The sequence below is a fragment of the Propithecus coquereli genome, unplaced genomic scaffold (assembly GCF_000956105.1).
Source record: "Propithecus coquereli isolate 6110/MARCELLA unplaced genomic scaffold, Pcoq_1.0 Scaffold49, whole genome shotgun sequence".
NCBI classification, from domain to species: domain Eukaryota; kingdom Metazoa; phylum Chordata; class Mammalia; order Primates; family Indriidae; genus Propithecus; species Propithecus coquereli.
In genome coordinates, this window is record NW_012150729.1 from 3,400,893 (window position 1) to 3,425,356 (window position 24,464).

General features: G+C 35.5%; 1 protein-coding gene across 1 annotated transcript in view; it reads right to left on the minus strand.

Moving 5' to 3' along the window:
- The window catches only part of KCNH7 (potassium channel, voltage gated eag related subfamily H, member 7), a 554,351-nt gene continuing 529,887 nt past the window's right edge, over positions 1-24,464 (minus strand). The window contains exons 13-16 of the mRNA XM_012655830.1: positions 17,149-17,400; positions 12,246-12,414; positions 3,330-3,522; positions 1-689 (exon numbers count right to left, since the gene is read on the minus strand). Coding sequence (XP_012511284.1) covers positions 423-689; positions 3,330-3,522; positions 12,246-12,414; positions 17,149-17,400 — 881 coding nt within the window. The 3' untranslated portion in view covers positions 1-422. The remainder of the gene's footprint in view (positions 690-3,329; positions 3,523-12,245; positions 12,415-17,148; positions 17,401-24,464) is intronic.

The following is a 24,464-nucleotide window of genomic DNA, read 5'->3' on the forward strand; positions in this document are numbered from 1 at the left end:
ATGAGTTGAGGATCATCTGAATCTGAGTTGCGTTCATGAACAGTTTTATCCCTTGGTTTCTTATTTGCTTGGAAGGCATTTTCATAACAAAATACTGGTTTAGGAAAAGCAATAAATAGGAGTCTCCATGCAAGAGAAATTGGAGTTTCCTAACATGCACATGATTTAAAAAATAAAAATAAAAAATAAGGTGCCTTGAGATGCTGGCAGTTTTAACATTTGGAACCGAAAGTTCTTATGTATATTTACATCCTAACTGCTCAATATTACCTTACAAGCTTCAATTTAGGAAAATATACAGTACTTTTGCATATAATGGTACCTTGTGAGCCCCTGAGTCAAGTAGAGAGGATTTAAATACAAAAAGGAAAACAGCCATTAAAAGCACTTACATTGTATGTGGAGTAAATAGTACAAAATGATTATTTCCCAGGAAGACCAGGATCAGAAACATGCCTATGAAGACCCAAGATTCCTACAGTGCTTAGGGATGACTCTGGCAAAGAAGGGTGCCTAATTGGATGAAGGCAAGTTTTTCTTTGCTGAGGGTGAAGCTCTAAAGAGAGATCACTGTCTTGTTTTAAAAGTGAAGTCAAGTTGTCTTCTGAAGCTGTGTTCAGATGCACCCCACTTGAGAGGGATTCTTTGGATTTAAGTTTAGATTTTTCAAGGTCTAGAAATTCAGGACACTGATAGAAAGAGAAGAAAACAGGTTTTTATAATTCATATTGATAGTCATTGAAAATTACACTCATGAAATCTGAATGTATTTTCTTTCCCCCTTAATCTGTATTTTATTAGTGGTTAGCAAACATTTCCCTCCTACGATGAGTCAAGACATTAGAGACCAATTATCAGATCAGTTATCAGTTTAGATAATCCTAAACAACCATTCCAAGAACTTTTATTTCACCCTGAAGCCAGATTTTTAAAATCAGATTATTATTTCACATTGAGTTTTCCAGATAAGTTTTAATTTAAATTTCAAGATACAACTGGGATGAGAAAATGTGGTCGCTTGATGACTAAGGGGTATAAGGAGGAAAGAAAAGAAAGAAGAAAGGAAACATAATCACCCTTTTCTAGTCAGATAATATTATTTAAATCCACTGAAAACAAAGAACAAAATATTTGGTTTTACATGTTTCCAAGCCATTCAAAACTGGCTAAAGATAAATTAATTTCTACTTTTAAATTTTAGAAATATCATATTATTTTCCTTCTGGCATATTACCTCCTTTTACTAAGGTATTAGGCTATTAAGTATGACATGTCCGATTTCCTTAAGTACTAAGTTTGACATTGATATCTCTGACATTTCACTTTGACATTTCTTGTTTTATTTTTATCCTGAAGGTACAACCTCATTCTTTCAAAGGCATGGTTTGGTTTGTGATTATCTTTAAATTTTTTTTAGAGCAATTTTTGTGAAACCATGAATGAGTCGAAAATTCATGTTATTTTCAAATATGAGTTCCATTATGGAACCAATGCTGCGTAGACAGCTCGAAATATCAAGGAAGTGTTTGGGAAGGATGTGGCTAATGAATGCACAGTACATTGATGGTTTCAGAAGTTCTGTTCTGGTGATTTTAATCTTGAAAATGAGCCATGTGGGTGACCTGAGACCAAGGTGGATAATGATGAACTGAAAGCTGTAGTGGAAGTGAATCCATCTCAACCTATGTGTGAATTAGCAGCAAGAATTGACGTTACTATTCCAACAACATTGGACCATTTGTAACAAACGGGCAAGGCAAAGAAGCTGGATAGATGGGTTCCACATGAATTAAGTGTCAGAAGAGAAATCGTCTCAAAGCTTGCCTTTCTTTGCTGTCATGACATAAAGGCGAACAATTTCTACACTGTGTTGTTACATGTGATGAAAAATGGATTCTTTTTGACAATCGCAAGCTTCACAATGGCTGGATAAAGATGAAGCGCCAGAACACAGTCCACAGCTGAATATTCATCAAAGAAAGCTACTGGTGTGTGTTTGTTGGTCCAGCGCTGGTATTATCCACTACAGCTTCATGAAACCTGGTCCATCGATTACAGCAGATGTCTGTTGCAACCAATTGGACAAAATGATGAGGATGCTAGTGATTAAGCAGCTGAGATTGGTCAATAGAGACAGGCCAATTCTCTTGCAAGACAATGCTGACCACATGTTGCAGAAACAATGCTGCTGCTGCTGCTGCTGCTGCTGCTCAAACTACAGAGGCTGGACTTGAAAATTCTCTGTCATCCACTGTATTCACCAGACCTTGAACCAATTGACGACCATTTCTTCCAGGCTTTGGACCACTTCTTGCAAGGAAAAATATTCAGTTCTCAACAAGCTGTGGAAAATGCCTTTCGCGATTTCATCACCACTGGCTCTCCAGGCTTCTTCGCTGCCGGCATAAACAAGCTACCGTTAAGATGGCAAAACTGTGTCAATAGTTTAGGCACATACTTTGATTAATTGTACTGCTTCTTGTTTGAGATATAATAAACTAAACTTTTGATTCGAAATCGGACATTTCATATTTAATGACCTAATAGTTTCATTTCCCGGAACATTTTGCACTAAACTCCAAAATATCTAAAAAAAGTTTTACAAGACTGTTCTAGAAATCCTTATTTAAATCATTGTTCAGAGGGTCGATTTGGCCATAATATTTAAGTAATTAAGACTAATTCCCAAAGTAGAATTCCAAGGAAGCCAAACTATTCATGTTCACATAGTTCCAAAGGCTTCCCTTAGAGGGCTTCAGAGGCAGAATAAAGGACACTTTGAGTTCCTTCTCTTATCATGTTTATCATGCAGGTTAAAAAAAAAAAATACAGCTCTCTGGTGATGGGTGGGGCACCGAAGAGATTACTGGTCTGATGGCATTTGAATCTCAAGTCTAATCTGGCCAAGTGCTATTCCTCCTCCCCTTCCTTCCTGAGACCTCTCCCAGATTTGGCCACTGCAGCAAATTACAGATTTTTCTCTGAAGCACTTTTTGGACCCAGATTATTCCTTAGATTTTAAAGTTCTACTGCATATAAATTTATGTAGGTTGATTTTTGAAAAAAACTTTTTCTTAAAAAAAAGTGCTAGTGTTTAAAATCATTCTTCTATGTTCATTGTTCTCAAACTTTAGATGAGCATAAGAATCAGTGGAGAGCTTGTTTAAAATGCAGCCTACAGGGCCCATTTCCAGAAATTTTAATTAAGTAGACACAGAGATAGAGACAGAAATCTGTATTTTCCGCAGCACTCCAGGTGATTCTGATTCAGGTGGTCCCTGGAAACACACTTTGGGAGACACTCTTGGTTGTACAATATCTACACTCACTTGTGAGGAAGGGCTGAAACTCCTGTCAGTCTTGATAGATGCTACAGGACGACTGGTTCTCATCAGGCGCAGGATGGGTCTCTGATACTCCGCTCCTGCAGTTACCATACTGTAAGCTGGAGGGACCACTGTGGTTTGTTTCTGCAGCAACTGTAAGATGGTCTGGATGTCAGCTGTCATTTGGGATTCAAGTCTGCAGGACAGAAAGAGGTAGGGAAAGACAGTCCTAAAATAGTCCAAGATTGCAAGCACATCTGGGAAAATTTCAGCACTACTAGCAGCAGAATTATTACCCTGCTTTAAACAAGAAGGACAGGAGAGGGAGCACAGAGATTCTTTCCTGACCGATAGGTTCTGTGTCTTACTAATGATTCTGATAAAGATCTTTGCTTTTCTGCTCATATTAGGAATTAACAGAAAAGCAGATGAATGGAATAGACTTTGTTTTATTAGCCTTTATTGATTTCAAAATATGAAACACACCAAAAATCTATTGGTAATCAGTAATTGTCTTTCTTTTTAAATTAGTTTTTACTGTTTCTGGAAAACATTTTATTTACTCTTTAAAAAATAGATTGGTAGCATCTTTCTTATATAATTGCAGCATCCTAGGATAATTTCTTATGTGTTTTAAGTTTATATTACTATTATTTTACCCTGTCTCTTTCCTATTCAATATTAAGTATTGTATATTATTCATTGTATTATTTTTTTAATGATTAATGCTGTTAAATGCTAAATTCCTTTTTCATCTACAGGTCAGGGCCTTTGATATTTAAGACACAGACCAAACTTAAAAGTTCACTTGCTTCTATGACCCATCTGGCCCACAAAATACCAGTCTGACCATTTCTCCCCCAAAACTCACAAATAGCCAACTGGCCTATTAATCTCATTCTCATTTTAAATTAAAATTTAAGGGAACATAGCAAAATATTATCGGTCAGATTCCCTTCGTTTGCATGTGTTAACAAGAACAGTACATACAGAGGGAATTTTGTGGACATAAGAGCTGAAAATTTGGACCATATGCCTCTTTAGAAAATTCCTCTAACTCTTCAATTATTTGTGCTTACTGTTTTGCCTCTGAATAAAATAATGCAAAGAAAAAGTAAATCTTACCACAAATGTTAAAATCATAGAACTAGTTTTGCCCAATTAAATACGTGCTATATTTGTGGAATTCAAAGTGGAGAGAAATTAGCCTTTGATTTGATAGAAAACATAATAAACCTGGAAAACACAAGTAAAGATCATTTTGTCCTTTTTAGGTTTTGATATTAACACTCCAAGTCTTCCTTCTAAGAATCACAATAACATTATTCTTACAGATTTTCTGTCGTTAGTAAATATAGCCAGATAACTTAGTGCTTTCTAAAGCAATAGCTATAAATTTTACATGGCTTTGGACATGTCATTTTTGCAAATGCCAAAAACACACACAGAAAAGGGAAAAATTGAGTTATCAACTGTTTTATTTATCTACTTGTTACCTTAAGGTTTGATCTAATTTTTATGGTACCAACTAAACCAGGGGTGGGGAACCTGTGGCCTTAAGGCCACATGTGGCCTTCTAGGTCTTTAAGTGCTGCCTTTTGACTAAATCCAAATTTTACAGAACAAATCCTTTTATTTTTATTAATACATTTTTGGTCATCTTTTATATTATCATTTTATTTTTAAAATGAACATATTTAAAATACCAAAAAATAAAATAAGTTTCAACAAAATAATCCTCCCAGATTGACCGGCACATTAGAACATTAGTAAGCCATAGGGCTAAACCTATGGCTTCTAATGCTCATGGTTTAGTTCTAACTTCCCCCAGGTGACTGGCACCACTACCACACGAGGCTGGCTGGAGAGAGTTTATGGGGTTGAGTTCACCTGTCTGTTATCAGCTGTTGACAATGGTACACTATGTTTCTGTTTGAAGTGAAAGTTGTGAATAGTTACACAGCTCCACAGAATTTTTTTATGTCAAAGAAGACCAAGAGAACGCTGAAGGAAGAAAATCGATTTTTTAATGAGGATTGGGAATTGTAATATTATCTTGTTTTTGCTAAAGATAAGATGATTTGCTTGCTTTGTGACACTGCAATATCAACATTAAAGAAATTCACTGCTCATCAGCATTATAACACTCATAAGGACCACAAATGTTTTAAATTAGAGGGAGAGGTGCAAATGGTTATATTGCAGCAATTTAAAAATGAAAAGCAAAAGCAAAGACAATTCTTTCAAGTAGCAATAAGACCTGGAAATAATGTCACTGAAGCAACTTATAAAGTAGCTTATATACTCATATACTCAGGGGAAAAAGTGAAGCCATTCAGTGATGTAGAAATGAAAGAATGAATTGTCAAAGTTGCAGGATGCTTAGACCTTGATAACGTTTCGAAGTACAAAAAACTGCTTCTTTCGAGGAGAACCATAACTGATTGGCAGCATGAATTAGCCCTCAGCTTAACAGAACAAATTCATGCAATACGTCAAAAGGAAAATATATATTATTTAATTATTTTGGATAAATCAACTGATACTGCTGACTCAGCATAGGTTTTATTCTTCATTCCGTTCATAATAGAAGATTTTCTTTGCTACTAAGAGTTACTCTCTATGAGCACTCTTGTGAACAGAACACAAGGTATAGATATCTTCAACAACTTTCAAGATAAATGTTGTGAAGTTGGACTGAATTTGGTAAATTTAGTGAGTCTATGTACAGGAAGTGCACCTTCATTGTGTCTTGAATCAACAAAATCTGTGTACTGAAGCTACTATTTTAAGTGGCACTTTGCAACAAGTTATAAGTATTGTTAACTGTATTCTTGCAAATGCAACATGGCATCCTCAGTTTCCTAATATGCTAAAGTTGAAAGATGAGGTATTCAGTGTGGATTTACCTTATCATTCTAACCTGCATCAGCTATTGCAGGGACAGGGTTAGCCAACATTTTATCTCTAAGAGAATAGATAGTTACATTTTATGAAGAAAAGAATCAGCAATGTGAATTAGAAGATTTCTATAGAAATGCAACATTTCTGTGTGATATCATGTCAAAGCAAAACAACTTGAATATTTCTTTGCAAGGTAAAACTAAGGCTATGTATGATATGTGGCAAAAAATTCAAGCATTTCGAAAAAAGCTATCTTTTTTCCCCCCCAAACCATGTCTTCTTCAAAAGGAAATTTTGCATGAACATTTTCCCCAGTTAGCAAAGGTCATTGATGAGCAAGATGATATATGTGAATCATTTGAAGAATACACAGCTGTTATAGATCTATTAATTGGAGAACACAATGAAAGTTTCACTGACTGAGAATCATGACATCACACTCAAATTAGCATTTCAGCCTCACCTAGTTGATATCACTAAGGCACCTAAGGAACTACAGATGGAATTGATTGAGCTCTCAGTAGATGACATTTTAAAGTCATTGTTTGGTGCTAAGAAACATCCAACTGGAATATGGAAAAATGCAGTAGAATACCCATGCCATCAGCAACATGCCCCCAAAATGCTTTCTTGCTTTTCAGCTACTTATTGCTGTGGATCTACATTCTCCTTCCTAACCCAAATCAAGATGCCCTTAGGTCACAAATGACTGATACCCATCTAGAGGATCAGCTGAAACTATGGAACTCCATGCTGCAACCAAATATTCAAATGCTTTCCAACAAAAAGCAGATACAACAAAGTCATTAAAAGTGTAGTTAACTTTAAAATTAACAAGTAGTTTTCGTTTTTTTGAAGTTATTAAGAACATAGTAGTTAGATTTTTATAAAATAATGTACATTTTTAAGTATGTCTAATTGAAGTTTCTTGAATATGGCCTTATTTGATGACAGCTTAATTAATGTGGCCACCCAACATGGAAAGTTCTCACCCCTGAACCAAACTGAGCAGATCCATTGTTTTATTGTTATGCATCAGTTTTTTCCTTTCTCTGTTCAAGGCCCAGCTTAAATTTCATCAGCACCCAAAAATCTTCCCTTATTTAACCCATTCAGAATTACTTTTTCCTCTGAGCCCCCGAAGAGAAGTTAAAGATGTTTATTACACTGAATGTGAAATATTGGAATAAAAGCTTCATCAACAGGGTAGTTGAGACCCGGTAGAGAGTCAATAATTATGATACTTTTGAGTCCTATAAAACCTTTGTCAAATAGCAGCTGTCTCTGAGAAATAGGATCTCTTTATCATGGATTTCACCTGTTTGAATGATGTCTATGAGGGAAATCTACTGGAAGCTGAGGCTTTAGCATCTGTATGTCAGTAATTGCAACATGGTGCCATGAGTGGGACTTGGGCACTCACCAACGTCATGTGCAGGGGAAGTGGCTGGCCCAGGGTGGGAATAGAGACTGTTTGTATCAATATAGCTTAGGTAAGAGCACAGCCCACCTCTGTCAACATGACTTAGCTGTTTGTTCCAGGAAAACTTAGCCTGGGAAGAATAAGACAATCAATAAATAACTTTACTACTTCAGGAAATTTCTACAAATCAACTCATTAAAGACAGCATTCTGCTCATCTGAACAATAACTTCTTAATCAAACTTTATTTATCTATCAAAACTTGCTTCAAGATCCAGAATTCACTGTGTCAATCCTGAAGTACTGTGTCATGAACTTTGCCCAATTCCAATCAGCTCCCCACCTTGGCAGGCCCAGACTCCAAAAACCTATAAATATTCTACTTCTCACTTCCCCTTCTGAGACATCACTAGACTATATGCAGATGCAGTCTCCCTTCCTGCAGTAGTTTCAAATACTTAATTTCGTTTTATTAATTGGTGGTTTGATATCATGAGTAGTTCAACAAAGGGGGGCATTAGTGAGAAGCTTCTTTACTATGTATAGGGTTGTATTTTCATGTTTTATGACTAAGGTCTACTGACTTAATTAGAATGTACTATTCTACTGAGATTAAATAACCTGCTTTACTCAAGAGGAATTACAGAAAATTAAAAAAAAATCCACTTGGTCTTTAAAACAGGAAATAACACAGTTTTAAAACTTTTTTGTCAACATAGCTATAAAGCTGTGTAAAATGAATATTTTCATTCACTCATTCAAGGACCCGCAATGTACCAGGCAGGCACAGTGTTAGGTAGGAATGTGAGGGAAGAACTGTGGAATCTGATCTCACAGTGCTGATGGGAGCTGACCACTTAGGAAGGGAAAATATAGGAAGTGCATAAATAACTGTAACCCTAGGCGAAGCAAGTGCTCCATGCCATATTAGAGGCATACAAATAAATTGCTCTGAGTGTTCTGCAACAAAAAGAGTCATTACTAACAGTTTTTACATTTTCTAGGACTTCCTACTCAAAGTGTGGTCCTTAGACCGCGTTGAGTATTGCTGGAAGCTTGTTAGAATGTGGAATCTTGGCCAATTCCAGACCTACTGACTTAGAATCTACATTTTAACAAGGTCCCCAGTGATTTGAATGCACATTAAAGCTTAAGAAGCACTGCTGTACGATCAAGTGTTAATGATTTCCTTAAATATTCTATCTGCAGGCATAATATATAAATCTATAAAAACATTTCTTATGTAAACCTTTAACCCTATGTATAATTTAATTGGCCATCAAGGCAGAAAAGCAGCAGCAGCAAGGACCGTTCAAGAGAGACCATTTATATTTGTTTTTATTGCATTGTGTACTTAATATGTGTATTTGAATGATACAAGTGGAGTAGGAACTCACAAATGCCAAAGCCAAACAGGGTAGACTCAACTCTAGAAAGTGTCCCAGGATTTTCACTCTGCAATGTGTAAGTCTGAGTTGAGCTGCTGTCTTCAGACTTATTTTCCATACTTTTATCTTCCAGTGTAAAGTCAAGGAAAGAGGTTGCTGGAGATGGCATTACAGTAAAAATGGACTTTTGGATTTTAAATAAAATTAAGCAAAACTGAGTTAGGCAATAAAATGTGAAAATATCAGAGGTAATTAGAAAAAATAGTCAAAGGAGAAGTAATATTGGTGATAGTGTCAACCTGAGTAACAGAGAGAGGCTCTCTAAAAGAAGGTGACGTTTACTCAGAAACAGGGCATTGCAAGGCGAATACATGTGCCATAGTAAACCATATTTGCATTCAGGGAGGTAAAGGAAGGAAAAGGGTTTAAAGGGAAAAATGAGGAGGATTACACAATTGTTTTGAACTGAGTATTCTTGGCTACAAAGATCAATGACAAGGGTGATGCCAGTCTGAGGTCTGAGGCAGTTGCTGGGCAGATGTCCTTGCAGAAGTATTTTTTGTGTAAGGTTGCAATGGCCTGTGTGCAAAGTTGTGGTTTTTGCAGAGATTTGTGATAGTTTTGGGGGGCATATAAGCATGAGAACCCCTCTTTTCATAGACTTCCCCAGCTCTATTTGTCAGGGTTTTTCTAACATTACGGACTCCATTTTTATTTTGACAACTTTCACAGCAATTCAAAACGTCTTCAGAAAGCACACACAGATGTAGGAACATGTCAAAAGAGATTTAATCGCACCCGTGCTGTGGGGAAGTTTTACACGATAGTAATCATAGTGTACTAATGTAATAAAATAGGAATAACAATTATTATTACCCTTATGTGGTTGCAGGCCAAATGGGTCCTAGATGAATGTGTCCTTAAAAGTTTATACTTTCAGCCCCTGGACATACTGAAAACAATTGTGTTCAGCACTCTTTGGCTTATCCCAGCAGCAATGATTGGTACCCATGACAGAGCAGCAAAGGTACACTAAAATCTCAATTTTAGTCCGAGAGAAAGATCCAAACCAGGAAATATATGTAAAGTAGTAAAATACACTCAGATGAACACCAGTAACAGAAGTGAAGTTTGTTGTTAATCAAATTTTACCTAGCTACAAGTACATCTTCCATTTTGTAAAGCATGGATAGTCTCCACGTATGTTGTTTTAGTCCTTACAACAGCATTGCATATAGGGATGAGTCAAAGCAGGAAACTGAGGCTAGGGAAGTTTAAATGACTGGACCCAGTAATCCTGAAGTCAATAAGTGTGGAGTTAAGACTTACCTGGGCTAACCGATTGCAAGTACAGTGCTAGTACTGTGCTACAGGAATCATGGCTGCCCCGTCACTCGCCCTTTCATTTACTCACTTTTTCAATAACAAAAAAAATGGCGTGGACAAAAAGCACAAAACGTATGAAGCACAGATAGTAATCAGTAGTTAATGTGGTATAGGCAAACTCATAGATGTGTTAAGTGTAGACGAGTAAGCAAGTAGCTTGTTGGAAATGGCAGAATTCATAAGGTGTATTAAAAACAGACAACATACTAGTGAAAGGCATACCAAAGATGGAATAAAAATATGATGTAACAAATGAGAGTGTTGCTTATACACAAGAAAAGATGGAAAGGACAAATTAATCTCATGTCGTCTCTGAATGGACAACTGTCACTCTCAAATTTGGTCACCCACTGGTGACACCCAGTATTGTCTCAATCTGGCTGTCCATATGCTCTACCTACAAAAGGCCAATAAAACCATGGCTATTGAACAGGCTAATTGAAGAGCGACTGCTGTGCCTCCGTGTACTAGGCCTTGCATCTCTGTGATGGAGCAAGTGTGTGTGCCATTGGCGCAGGAGATTTTTTCTGTCTGTGGACTTACTTGTGCAAATCCCAACTCTGGGTCTTCTAGCCACACTATAGGCAGGGAAGCCGCTGCAGCAAACGTATGAACATTGTGTAAGTCAGGATTCAGGTAATGTGGTCCTTTCGTTAATACCACACTTGCGCTTATTTGAAATGTGTTAATTACTCCATCTGGTTTCCCTCTTTTCTCATTGTGTGTTTTAAATTGATTTAATAAGTTTTGTGATTTGAGTATTTTCATTTAGTTGTACAGCTTTCCGTCTGTGACTGCGGGGATACCACGCTTGGTGGTGTACTTGAAGAGTACTATTGAATCAAGCAAATTCCCAAATGAAACACAACTAAAACAGCTATAGCATACTCACTCGTATATTTTTTCCTGAATCTTTTTGACCAATTTAATTTTAAAGAAACCATGCAGACTCAGGTGAAAAGTTTACCTCCTCCCTAAAACCAAAATTTGTTCCTAATATTAAATGGTCTAGGTCTAAGGAGAAGGAAAAATGAAGAGGATCTGGGATTTAACTCTGTGTAATTTTTGATTCAATTATATTTTTCACAAGTTGACTGAATAAAAGTTTAAATTACTTTGTTGGTATTTTTAAAATTCCATAACACACAACTAAATTACTAGAAACATCCAAAAAGTGTAAAAGGAGGATTAAAAGAGGAGGGGTGTTATTTAACAAGTTAAATATGAATTAATTTGAGGGAAAAAAAGGCATTTTCTAAGATAGCCAGTGCTAGTGAAATACTAATCGTACTACAAGTGAAGAAAAAATAGAATTTATGCTGCCAGAAGTATGAAGTGTTCAAAATAAATGCTCCTTGCAACACAAATTAATAATTCTGTCAACTTCTAGTCTTATTTTATTTATTCTTATTTTTTTAGAGACACGGTCTCACTGTCGCTGGAGTTGGAGTGCAGTGGCACAATCATAGCTAACTGTAACCTCAAACTCCCGGGCTCAAGTGTTCCTCCTGCATAGCTAGGACTACAGGTGCCCCATCACACCTGGCTGTTTTCATTTTTTTTTTGGAGACGGAGTCTCACTGTGTTGCCCAGGCTGGTCTTGAACTCCCGGCCTCAAGCACTCCTCCTGCCTCAGCCTCCCAAAGTGCTGGGATTACAGGTGTGACCCACTGCATCTGGTCCTAGTCTTATTTTAAAAAAGTAATACGTAAGGAAAACATAGGTTTATGGCAAGAGGATTTGCCATTTATAATGAGTAAGGCTGGAGCCATCTAAGGTCTTGGGTTATATTGTCTTTTTGCCCCACCACTGCTTATACCTGTTAAGTTGTTCTTGAAGCAAATCTAATCTTTGCTCCACTTCCCCGTAGGTGAGGTCACTTTCGGTTTCAGAGACTCCCCAGGCAGCTCGTGGAAGTGCTGAAGGACTGGACTCTTCAGGCCGAGTCTGGGCATTTTCTCGTTCCCAGCTTCGCATGTCAGTGATATCTGTGGAAAATAGCAAGATGGACGTCAACTTCCCTGGTTGCTCCTGTGTATCAAGAACACACAGATAGCCACGCGACAGGCTGGAAGGGATCTCGGAGTATTGAGGGAGAGACAGAGACCCAAAAGAGTCAGGGACACGTCCAGGGTCCCCAACCAGTTGGTGGCAGATCTCATCCAAATGATCTCACAGAGCCCCCTGACCTCCCACGACCATTTCTATGCAAATGAAAACATTTAGCAGGTCATGAGTTTTGATTAGGATTTGGTTGTCTTTTTGTTTGTTCTAAGAGAACATATGGAGGGCCTAACCAAAACTAATTAGAGAGCAGTGATTTTGTGCTTTTATATTTGGGAGACAACAGTACTTTATGTTTGTACTGCTTTACCTGGGGTTTAAGATTTCTAGGGCTCCTTTCCCCAGAATAATTTGCATGCTTGGTGACTCAGAATGGGCCCAAGGGGTATCCTTGGGGGAAGTGCTGATCTTAAGGGGCATTGGGTTAGGCCAACCCAGTTCAGAGTAGAGCCAAGAAGCTATAAACCGTTAAAGATGGAAAGAGTCTTAAAAGTCCTCTAGTCCCAAGCTACTGTTTCAAGTTTTTACCCTTCCTTCTAGCCCCTTCTGTGGTGTCCTTTAATATAATAACACATTGCTTTCTAACATTTTTTGTGGCTCTTTTTATTTTGAATATTATTATGTTACTCTACTTTAAAACAAATTGCTTATCTGTTCAAATCTACTTTTCAAAGGTTCTAAGTGTCTCCTATGTGCCAGACATGCTGCTAAATATGGAGGAATTAAAAATGAAGGAGACATAGGCCCTGAACTTGAAGAATTAAGTCTAGCAGGATTGTGGTCATTTTTCATACAGAAATTCATTTTCTGAGCTTATTTTAATTTACTGTTTTTCCTATAAACTATATTTTCAAGCTGTCAATATTTGGGGACAAATATATCCTACTTTCCTCCTCATTTTTGTCAAATACTTCTGATGTTTTTCCTGTGCTTTCTTAACCTCTACAAAATGATTAAAGGGTTGGAAAATAAAACCTATGAAAAAATACCACTGGAGTTGGGAGTTTATTTCAGAGACAAAGAAGAAGAAACATTTTTTTCTCATTGGGAGGGCTGGTAGGAGGGCAACTATCTGAAGCTGGTCCGCATTTTCACATGGAAATAGATTCGAATTATGGAAAATGATTTTGGTTTGATAGACTTTAAAAAAAAACTTGACAAGTAGCTATGATTAAACACTGAGAAAAGTTATTATGTAAAGTTATGGAATTTACATCCTTGGCTATTTTAGAAAATTACATAGAACGTAACTGAATTGGGTGGGATTAGCTATGATTTTAGAAACAGAGAGCAGGACCAACCACAGGACTTCTCAAAGTTCCTTCCTTTCTTACTGTTTCTACAAAAGTACAGTCAGGTGGCTCAAACGTATCTCCTTTTTCCAAGTAGAAGAGAAAATTTGTGTATTCTTTCTTCATGTTTTTTCTCTTACTCAGTATCTATTACCATTAAATACACAGAAATTTCTCTAATGAGGCACGAAAAATTTCTGCCTAAGTAGGGTAAGGCTGTAACAAAGGAATTAGTATATTCCAAGACATTAGAAAAATACAAGATCAGAGTTCCTTATTCGGGGGGACCAGCTAACAGATCTCAGAGAGCTTGCTGTGACTTCCAGAAAGGCTTTTCCTGATTATGGCTTCCTTACTCCATAGGATCCTAGTGTTTTGTTTCATTTTTTAAAGTTTATCATTTCTTTTGATATTTTACCAAACATGACCGAATGTAAAGGAACAAATAAAAATGATATTGCTGGAGTTTTAAGAAATTTATCAGCAGATTTTCACTGAGAAGTATGATTTATTATCCACAGACACTTGAACCTATTTAAAATACAAAACCATAACATAATATCTTAGTAAACTAGGTTTTCAACTGTGGGCCAGCAATGCCACACAGATGTTCAGAATACGTAAGGACAGAGTTTGGTGATGCTGATGCCTGTTCCTGTCTAGTCTCCTGCAAGCCAGTTAATGTAGGAAACTTTCTTTCGAGAAGATAACAAGAACTAATAGGATTGAAGTTATATATTGCATTCATGAGTTCTGTGCCAAGAAAGCTTATAGGATTTCTGCTTGTGTTTAAACTCTCTCTCATTTCCGAATCGTATATAATAAGTTGATTTTTAAATGACAATGGTGAATCACACGCAACAAATTTTGGAGGATTATATTTTTTTCTTCAGAGCTCAAGAAAAAAATTATTATCTTAGCAGAAATGAATAAAATGTATACATAGAAGACAGAGGCTTCTATGATTATAATTTAGTCTTTTATTAAAATCTGGAGATATGTGATTAGCTTGTTTTAACAGCAATTTAGAAAATGAGGAGTTCAAAGGGGGAAATCCTGGTTAGTGGTCTTATTCAAATGAACATCCTTGTAGACACTTTCTAAATATAGTTCAGAAAGAATCTGCACTTGGTTGCCTTGGAAAATGTTGCTATAGTTGCAAGACACATTTCTGGAAATGGATGAACAGAAAATAAGCTTTCACATTGCTCCGGGTACACATTTTCGCTAGAGTCAGCTTTTGACCTCAAAGTGGGATCAGAGCCCTTTTAATTTGTGTGGTTTTTTTGTTGTGTTTTGTTTTGTTTTTTTAGCTGCACCTAAATGTTCTCCTTTGTTGGATTCAGCATGCAAAATCTCAGGAATATGAGTGAGTGACATTTCCTATTGATGATGAAACTAAAATTTGTGGGGATTTAGTGGTTCAAACAGAGCATGTTCTTGAACATTACACAGTACTTCACCTTTAAAGCAGGAATGAAATTTGCAGTGCATGAAGTTTTAGAATTCTCTTTGGTTAATGATATTAATTAACCAGGTTATTATATGTCTCATTGATTGACATCTATCAGATTTATTCAACTGACATGCATATTTAGCTACACATTTTCAAGATAATTTTTTATTATTTAAATTGGGATTGCCTTGTACCTTTTTAAAAATAAAATTTGTAGATATTAAAATTGTTAGAATACTAGTTTTTATTGTATATGTGGAATAGCTAATTAAAAATAATTGGAAGAAGTGACAAAGAAAAATGTATGATGAAGGACATGAGAATTCATTGTTAGTGAGAGCCTCTATAAAGTCAAATAAAATTTCCAAAATATATTTTTAATAACTTGTCACTTGAGAGTCTAAGGATCAAGAGGAAAAAACAACAACACCTTTTTTTAAATCAGGCCCACATTACGCTGACTTTTGGAGATAGTAGACATGGTTCAGCAAGCTCTTCAGAACTTCTGATTTCCATGATACAACCTGTTTCTATTTTTAGTACTTCCCAGAATCCATTTTCATAAATAACTAAAATGGGACATTTGGTAATCACATTTAATATTCCATTCTTCCATTGTGATAAATGAGGTACTATTTTCATTCACTTCATCAAGATTTTAGATTGTCTGGAGAACACTTGCATATATTCTTAGCTTACTTCATTGTGGGGTTATGAAAAAAGCTGATTTTACATGATAGGGAAAACAAGTCTGGAAAAATATAAAGCCTAAACATTTTAGATTCAATAAAGCTTTTGTTGTTGGATATGATCCTTTGGGATAATGGTGATGATGATAAGTAACATTAACTTAATGTGCCATAATTTTGCTATCCTGCTAGGCCAAGAGCATCTATTTTTCCTTCATTTTTGTTATATTCTTTTGATGTTTTGCTATGCCTTCTGAATCTTTACATTTTTATATATCCAGGGATACATTAAATGATTAAAGGGTTGGAAAATAAAACCTGTGAGAAAATATTAAACAAATTGGGGATTTTATTTCTGAGAAAGTAATTTACACATCATCTTGTTTAATAACCACAACCCACTAGTTGGTTAGATAATCTTATTCCTATTTTAAACATGCACAAACTGAGTCTTAGTGGGTTTGGTCAAGTCACTTACCCAAAAACATAAAGGAGCAATGATAGAAATGGGCTTAGAACCCCAGCAGTCTGACACACACCTGTTATTGGTACTGCTTTATAGCTAGATGTACAGATGCTATAATAGTTGTTCTTCCATGTAACAGTTCTTCAAGTTTTCCTGAGTTTTCTATCCTTTAGCATCAAATCTGCATATATTAATTAGGCATTATTACCCAACTCATGCATATTTTCTACAACAAAACCCAGACATTTGGGTATTCCTTTTGGTAGGGATGTTAAAACAAATGAGTTAGATCAAGAGCATACTTTATTTCAGGGCATTTCTCCACTTTTTCTCATATTCCCAGTAAAATTAAATTCTCTTTGGCATGTATTATAGTGTGATTGCATTGGCATTTCATACTATAACACTGTAGATACATATAAAGAATCAGTTGGTTAGCTCTCTTAAAATACTCATTGTTCCTCTTTCCCCACTGACTCACTGTAGACTTTCCCACAGTTTTCTACCTGGCATTGTGTTAACTCTGGTTGGCCACAAAAAACTCCCATGCTATCATTGTCTGAGAATAATTACTGCTTGTTCCAGAATAGTGCAAACAGTTGGTAGATGATCTGAGATCTGAACTCTTTGCAAACATTTCATGAAATTGTAAAAGATTAGATTAGCATGTATTACTACAGTTCTTAATTTGTGAAAAGTCACCATTTTATGATTAGTGCTGAAGAGAGACGACCTGATTCCTGAGTCTTGATTACCTTTGCAAGAGTGACTTCTTTTATCTATGTGAATTCTTCCTGAGTTGGGCACAGTGTCTTCAAAGTTGAGCCCCGATGCTTTCCTCATTCCAGGAGAAGAATCCACTATTCCTGAGAAAAGCGGCTTCTGTTCATCATCAATGGAGGAGATGAAAGATGACGATCTGCTTTTTTTCTCTTCAAAGTGTTTTTTGGAACTCCGATAATGTCTTATGGTATCCGCAGAGTCTTCAGGATCATTTGTACTGTTTTCTTTGCCAAAATCTATCAAAAAAAGTTATTTTATAGTGGATAATCAAATGAGAGACTGGGTGTATATTATACTACTGTGTGTATATCATACTGTAGCTATATATAAACTACCTTTTTGCTATTGAAAATGTGGCTACTTGGAGACTTTATTTTTTTAATTCAAGAATTATTAGATTATCTCATTGTAATAAATTATTCATTTCAAAATGGAAAGAATATTTACAATTAATAATGCCTCAGAGAAAAACTGTAGGATAACTTAAACTTCTTTATATGTGCTCAACATCATTTATATTCTTAGAATCTGGTGCACTATCTCTTTAGAGAAATTAAAAAGACAAGGAAAAATGTGTCCCAATTTTAAAATATCACCACCGTGCAGCTTGTTATTTGTTTGTTTTTAACCTCCATGCCCTATCATCTGTTGCAGCTTTTCACACATTGCAGAGGTCAATATCAGAAGCCTTCTTGTTGGGCAGGCCGGCAGGCTGAATTTCAGCCTACAATGCATGTAATGGCCTTGACATTCCAGGCAGTTTGGTTGTGTAGCATATTACAAAAAAATAAAGCTTAAATACAGTAATTAAGGTAGGTTTACCTAATTACATTAAAGCTGGTAGTGCATATTGGCTGTTTCATACTGAAATGTCAGGATAATTTCAGCCCTGAAGGTTGTGTTAGAACATATTTCAGTAGGAAAAACTCAAAGAGACAAATCCCAGAACTTGTTTCTATTAGAGTCCTGGGGAGACAGTATAATTCTCCATCTGGCTCCTGCTAATAACTAACTAGCAAAACTCCAGAAGGTATATCATTTTCTGGAGAAATGGTGAAGACAGTGTCCCCATCTACTCTACGCCTGGGTGTGCTTACTTGTTTATTTATAGAAGGCCAAATGAACCGATTGAAGGCCACTCCAGAGAAACTTCCAACTGTTTTCAAAAATTCCCATATGGCATAGAAATTCAACAAAGATTTTTCCCCTTTATTTTTTTAAATAAAATCATAATTTAAAATATGAGAAGCCAGAAAGCAGCCTAAGGTAAAAACGGATAGAGTTTAAAAATCAGCTTTATGTGAAATTGTTATTCAGGAGTTTATGTTCTGTCAATTAAAGTTAAATCTAGCAAAAGCAGATTGCTTGATTTATTTTCTATAAGATTTCACATTTGCTCAGCGATTTCATCATTAGTGAGAAAACCACAGAACTTTCCAATCTCCAGCATTATAGACATCAGTGATTACTCAGTGTTACTTATATGTCTCCACTAAATTGCTAATATAATTGGTTATAAATATTTAGATCAGCTCTTTATACAAAATTTCTTTTCTCTTCAGTGTCATTGGCACAGTCCTCCTTAAATCTCTAAACTTCATTCTTCATCTTCCTCCATACTTTCTTTGTCTTTATCTTCTCCCCTTCCCCAAAGCCCTCTGAAAATTTGATCAATGTTTTCCACCTTTTGAACATATCATCTTATTCCTGAAAAAATAATATTTACAAAATTTGGGCTAATAATGTGAAAAAAAATAGCTTCCCTTCTCCAAATTATCCTCATACCTGCTTAGTGAATTTCATCAGTTTGTTCCTCCTAAGTAAACCTTTTTGTAGTCCCTAACTTGGGCACCAGTGGGATTTGAATCAGCTCAGGATTCTCATTTTCCCAAATATGCTTTCCTTCTCAACACTTTCATGGAGCCTTTCCCAGCAGAATTAAATGTGAACTGAATTAACCATTAATACATATGCCTCCAATCTAAGTATGGGTGATGCTAACATGGACATTTATAATGGAGGTTATCACAAATTAATAAACCATTTTGTCTCTTTGGCTTGAGAGGTCTTGGGGGTTCTCTGTAGATTTTAAAATCCTTATACGTGGTAGAATGTTCTATTCCACCTACTGCTTCAGGGCTCAGTCTTGTTTTACTACCTTATGGCTTGATTTTTGGATGCTTAGGAATAAGACTCACCACTTATCATATTATTGCTAAGTTGAATTATTACTTGTTTATTTCAGTTCAGGACAAATATTCCAAAATCTATTGAATGAAGAATTACTATTATTTAGTTCTATGGTAAAATGAAACATATTACTCCATATGTGTAAGCCCTAAATCCTTTAGAAAAAATTCCAAGTAAAGGCAGAATCAGGTAAAAGAAGAAGAAAAAGTTTGGTATCTTTAAATTTTTCCAATTTGGAATGAGAACAACCCAACCTTTATATTTCTGTGTTCGTTGCTGCCAGACTATCATCCTGGCCATATGAATGGTTGCTTTGATGCAGCCTCTGAAACAACATTTTTCCATTCCATACTAGATAAATTAAAGCTTCATTTTTCTGCCATTCAAAATGAAAGTTGAAATGACAATCTATTTGTGGATTACAAATGGAAAGTGTTCGGGCTTTGACTGGAAATTGGCTGATGTGCTGATGTAATACGTACATGAAATTGGGCAGCTGAAATGCATTATAATTAGCCTCCAGATACTTCTAAATTTTGATGGACTGTTCCATTTCTGCCTTTTCCAAGTTTAACTGAATTATTTGGTAGACATTAAATAGTATTAGGTGCTATTTTTTTCTTAATGCTATTTATATTCTACATAGAAATAATATTCTGAGGGCAGTAATCTAAGGAAGTTTTACATTTTTCCCTTTGCTAGAAGTGAGATTGCATAACCACTTCTATCACCATCATTTTACAAAGAAGAATTTTTGCCTGTTTAATTAAACCTCAAATTTACTTTCTGATTCACAAAACTGAAAAGTCTTTTTTTCCTCTCTTGTTTCTATAGGCTGACAGTTCATCTCCTCCCCTTTTCTCACAGGACATGATTTTAAAGCATTTGTGATTTGTCATCTGGACATCTCTCTGGGTTCAGAATGAATTCAAGACCATAGAATAAAGGTGTCCTGATGGAGTAGCTGACCCATTCAACTTAGGAATGATAATATAAAGTCCTTTCACTTCAAAAAACAGGGAACAAACATTTGTTCTCACTTCATCTTTCATGGAGTCTGTCTTTCAGATTAATTATCATTTTTATTTGTCCGACCCAACAGGGAGACAAAACCTTTGGTCAAAGAGAGGCATTTAAAGGTGCTCTCTCATCATGTGAGGTTTAGATTTCCCACTGGTGACAATTTAGAGATAAGCTAAATAATTTCCAGCCAGATGCCTTGGAAAATTGGAGTGTAAAATAAATTTCTTCATTTGAGATCAAGTACCTTGGGCCCACTATAGCTTTAAAGGATATTAAATGAGGACCAAGTGATTATTTTTCTATACAAATATAAGATTAAATGCCTTTAAAAGTTAAAATAAAGAAAAGATGAATTAGAGGAAATATTGGTCAAAGAATACAAAGTTTCAGATATGCAGAATGAATAAATTCCGGAGTTTTATTGTACAGCATGGTGACTATAGTTAATGAATTATATACTTGAAAATTGCTAAGAGAGTAAATCTTAAGTATTCTCTACACACACACACACACACACAAAGTTAACTATGTGAGGTAATGGGGTATGTTAATTAGCTTGATTGTAGTAATCATTTCACAATGTGTGTGTGCATGTGTGTGTGTGTGTGTATACATATATATATATATATAGTATACCATAAATATATATACAACTTTTATTTTTCAATTATAGCTCAATAAAGCTGAAAAAAATCAAAAGATGCGTTTATACATCGCTAAAATGGACAAGAAAAAGCTAATCATTATTTGTTATTGGGGAAGATCTTCTAAAGAGATACCAAAATATAATACCAACATATTTACAGGATTAATTTAATAAAGTTAGAATTGATTCTTATTTTATAAAACTAAGCTTGTCAGTGTATATATTTACCCCTTCAGTAATTTTCATAGAAGTTATTTTATTTTGAGGAAACACTTTAAAAACTTACTGACTTTTGGAAGACAATGCAAAATCATTAAATCAATATTACAAAGAGATGATGTTTACTGCTATCCTTTGAAATGCAAAGTATAATGAGCTCAAGACATTTCTGCTTTATTTTCTGGAACATTAGATTTTTCCAGTTAGATATATTAATATATAGAAGTGCTCATTTTAATAAAAATTCTATGGATAGGGAAATGAGTAAATTTCGGTTTCTCTTCCCTACTCTTAGGATGTATATATCTCTTTAGAACAGATTCCAGTTTGTCAGAATCCATTGTTTGTCAGATGGTTCTTGTATATACAGAACCATCTAAGCCCAGTGGAAAGAAGATGCTGAACATTCTTTCTTGATGTCTATCCCTTTAGCTGGTACAGGCACATCTTTAACAGTTTTAATTATTTTTCTCTTGCATTTGTTTTTGTTTTGTCTTTTTTTTTGTTTGTTTCTGTGCTTGGCAGTTTCTTTACTGTGATAATCTTTTACCAGTAGTAATAGGGTTTTCTGAGCTCTGAGAATTGTTTTCTAGGCTTTGGAAATCAAGAGAGTAAAAATATTTCTAGATTAGGAAGGACAAACTCAGCATTCTTTAACTTTTGCTAAGAACATCTATTTTCTTTTTGACTCATTAAATTCTCCAAGTACTATTTAATTAAGGCTATTTGACTACTTTGGTCTTGAATTTTATGTTTTTGGAAAAAGAAGTGCGGAAAAAGTATAGAGAAGGGATGGTCAGAAGAGGGGGTTCAATACTTATGCAGAGGTCTAATTAGGAATAAGAGGCAAGGAATCTTCCAAATCTGTTCTTTTGGGAGACTTTTGTACTTGCTGTCCCATGTTTTCTGTATGTTAATGCAACAACCTCAGGTGATCTTTATCTTGTAGTTAAAAAAAACCCAGATATATAATGATGCAATTTCTCTATATATCGATGAAACTTCTCTTAAAATGTATAACATCAGCAGAGACTCTACTTCATGATTTTTCACAACGTTTGAGGAGCTTCCAAGCACTAAAACCAGTGAGAATAAAAAGTTTCCTTTTCCAAGTTCTTTTCTTCTTCTCACTAGAAAAACCTAACTTCTGTAGAATTCTATAAAATCTTTATCCTTCCTGACAAATTATCTAGAAAATATTACAAAAATTGAAGAGGATAGGTATGTAGACATTAACTACAATTTATAAGAAATTTCTATTTGTTTCCTCTTTAACTAATGGAGAATTTTCTCTAAAAAGTAGAGATAAACTTTTAAAAACTAAATAAAGTGGAAATAAAGATTAAAAAAACTCTAGGAGCACCAGCACACAGTGGGTTCTCAGTGACAATGGGCACCAAATGAATGCGTGATTGATTTGAGGCTGTTAGGTTTTCGCCCTCATTGGATTATTCGGTGTGAGAAAATCACTGGCCCCTAATCAGCCATTACTAGCTACTTTGATACCGTATTTTCTGTCCACAGAAAGAGTTGAGCAGAATACTCCAGAGTTGATCGTACAAGCTCTATCAGTAACAATGCATACGTGTGTATATGTGTATGATGGCATGTATTGATATATACACACATATCTGCATATTTTATAATATACAGAACATATATACATACATATATCTCTTGTGTCATTATACATGCCATTTTATTAATATATTCCATATACTATAAAATATACACAACATACAGTTTTAAAAGGATTTTTGTTACCATGACCCAATGGATCATTTTGGCACACACTGAAATAAGTACAATCTAACTTTGAAGAGCACTTAAATAGAGACTATTTTCTAGAATTTTCCTCATTTCCTTCTCTTATGCCCAGCCATCTTAACAATGCTCATGACCACTGAACGGTCACTGAAGTAGCATTATTATTTTTCTCTTTCTGTCACGATAACATTTTATTAAATGCTTTCAGCTCAGGACCTATGGCACCTCTTCCTGTGATGGTCCTAGTCATATCAGGAGGTCCTGAGCACCTCCGTGCCTGAATTTTGGGAAGGAAAGAGAACTACTTGAAGATGCCCTCAAAATATATAAAGTGTCCGCAGATTTGTACCTGAACTCATAACTACCTCCTCTAGGGAAATGGGTTTTTTCCTCAAAAAAAAAAAAAAAAAAAAAGTAAATGAAGCTCATGAAAACAAACCACCTTCATCAACAAATTCATTATGTTAAATATCTATTTTGTTCAAGTCATCTTGCCAGAGTCTCTACAAATCACTTCTTTTTAAAATATATCTTTCTGAATGTGAGCTCTTTAGCACCATGCGGTAGGCATGATTGGTAGGGGGGTGTTGGGCAGCTGATGACTGAAGCCCAGAAAGTTCCAGTGTGCTGTTGAGTAGGCGGTGAGTGGTGCTGCAGAACTCGAACTCTGTCTGCCTCCAGTGCCCAAGCACGTAGTCTTCCCTCTGGTTCCTGATGCCTCTGTGTCTGATTCACAGACATCAGCACTGTGGATGTCTGCCTTCAAGGTTTCCTTTCATATGAGCAATAAACTAATGATAAAATAATTAGTATATTTTGCAGGAAGATTTCAGTTTATGTATCCACATATTTAGCATCAATGATCCCTTGAAAGTTCCATTTTTTTACACTTATATGTGTTTTTCTCCTAGATGTTGATTCTACATCAAGAACTATAGAATGAATCGTCACCTTAAGAGCATTAGATTGGAGTGACAGGGACTAAATTTCTTTCAGCAAATATTACACTTGCCTGAAACACCCTGGAATCCTGAAGACTTGGGAATAGGCTCTTAGGCTCTGGCTAACTGGAGTTAATCGTGTTTTCATATTGACCAACTCACAGTAACTCGCTGGCACACCAGGAAACTTCAAAAAGCTACAGGTGAGCAAATCTTTTAACATCTACACTTTATATAAAATTGTTCTTTTAGACTAAGCCTGTGATTAAAGGAAAAGTTTTCAAAATCAACAAAAATGTCTAGTTGTATGAGCACAATATAAATTGTGACATGCTCTCAGGGCCTTATCAGGAGATAAAAACATTAGATTATCTTGAGAAAGAGGAAACTGAATAAGATTGAAAGATTTAATAAATCTTTAACTGTATGGAGGACATTGTTATATAGGCAACATTCTTAACCTGTGCTTCATTTCCAGTGAAATAAAAATAAGAGATTAACT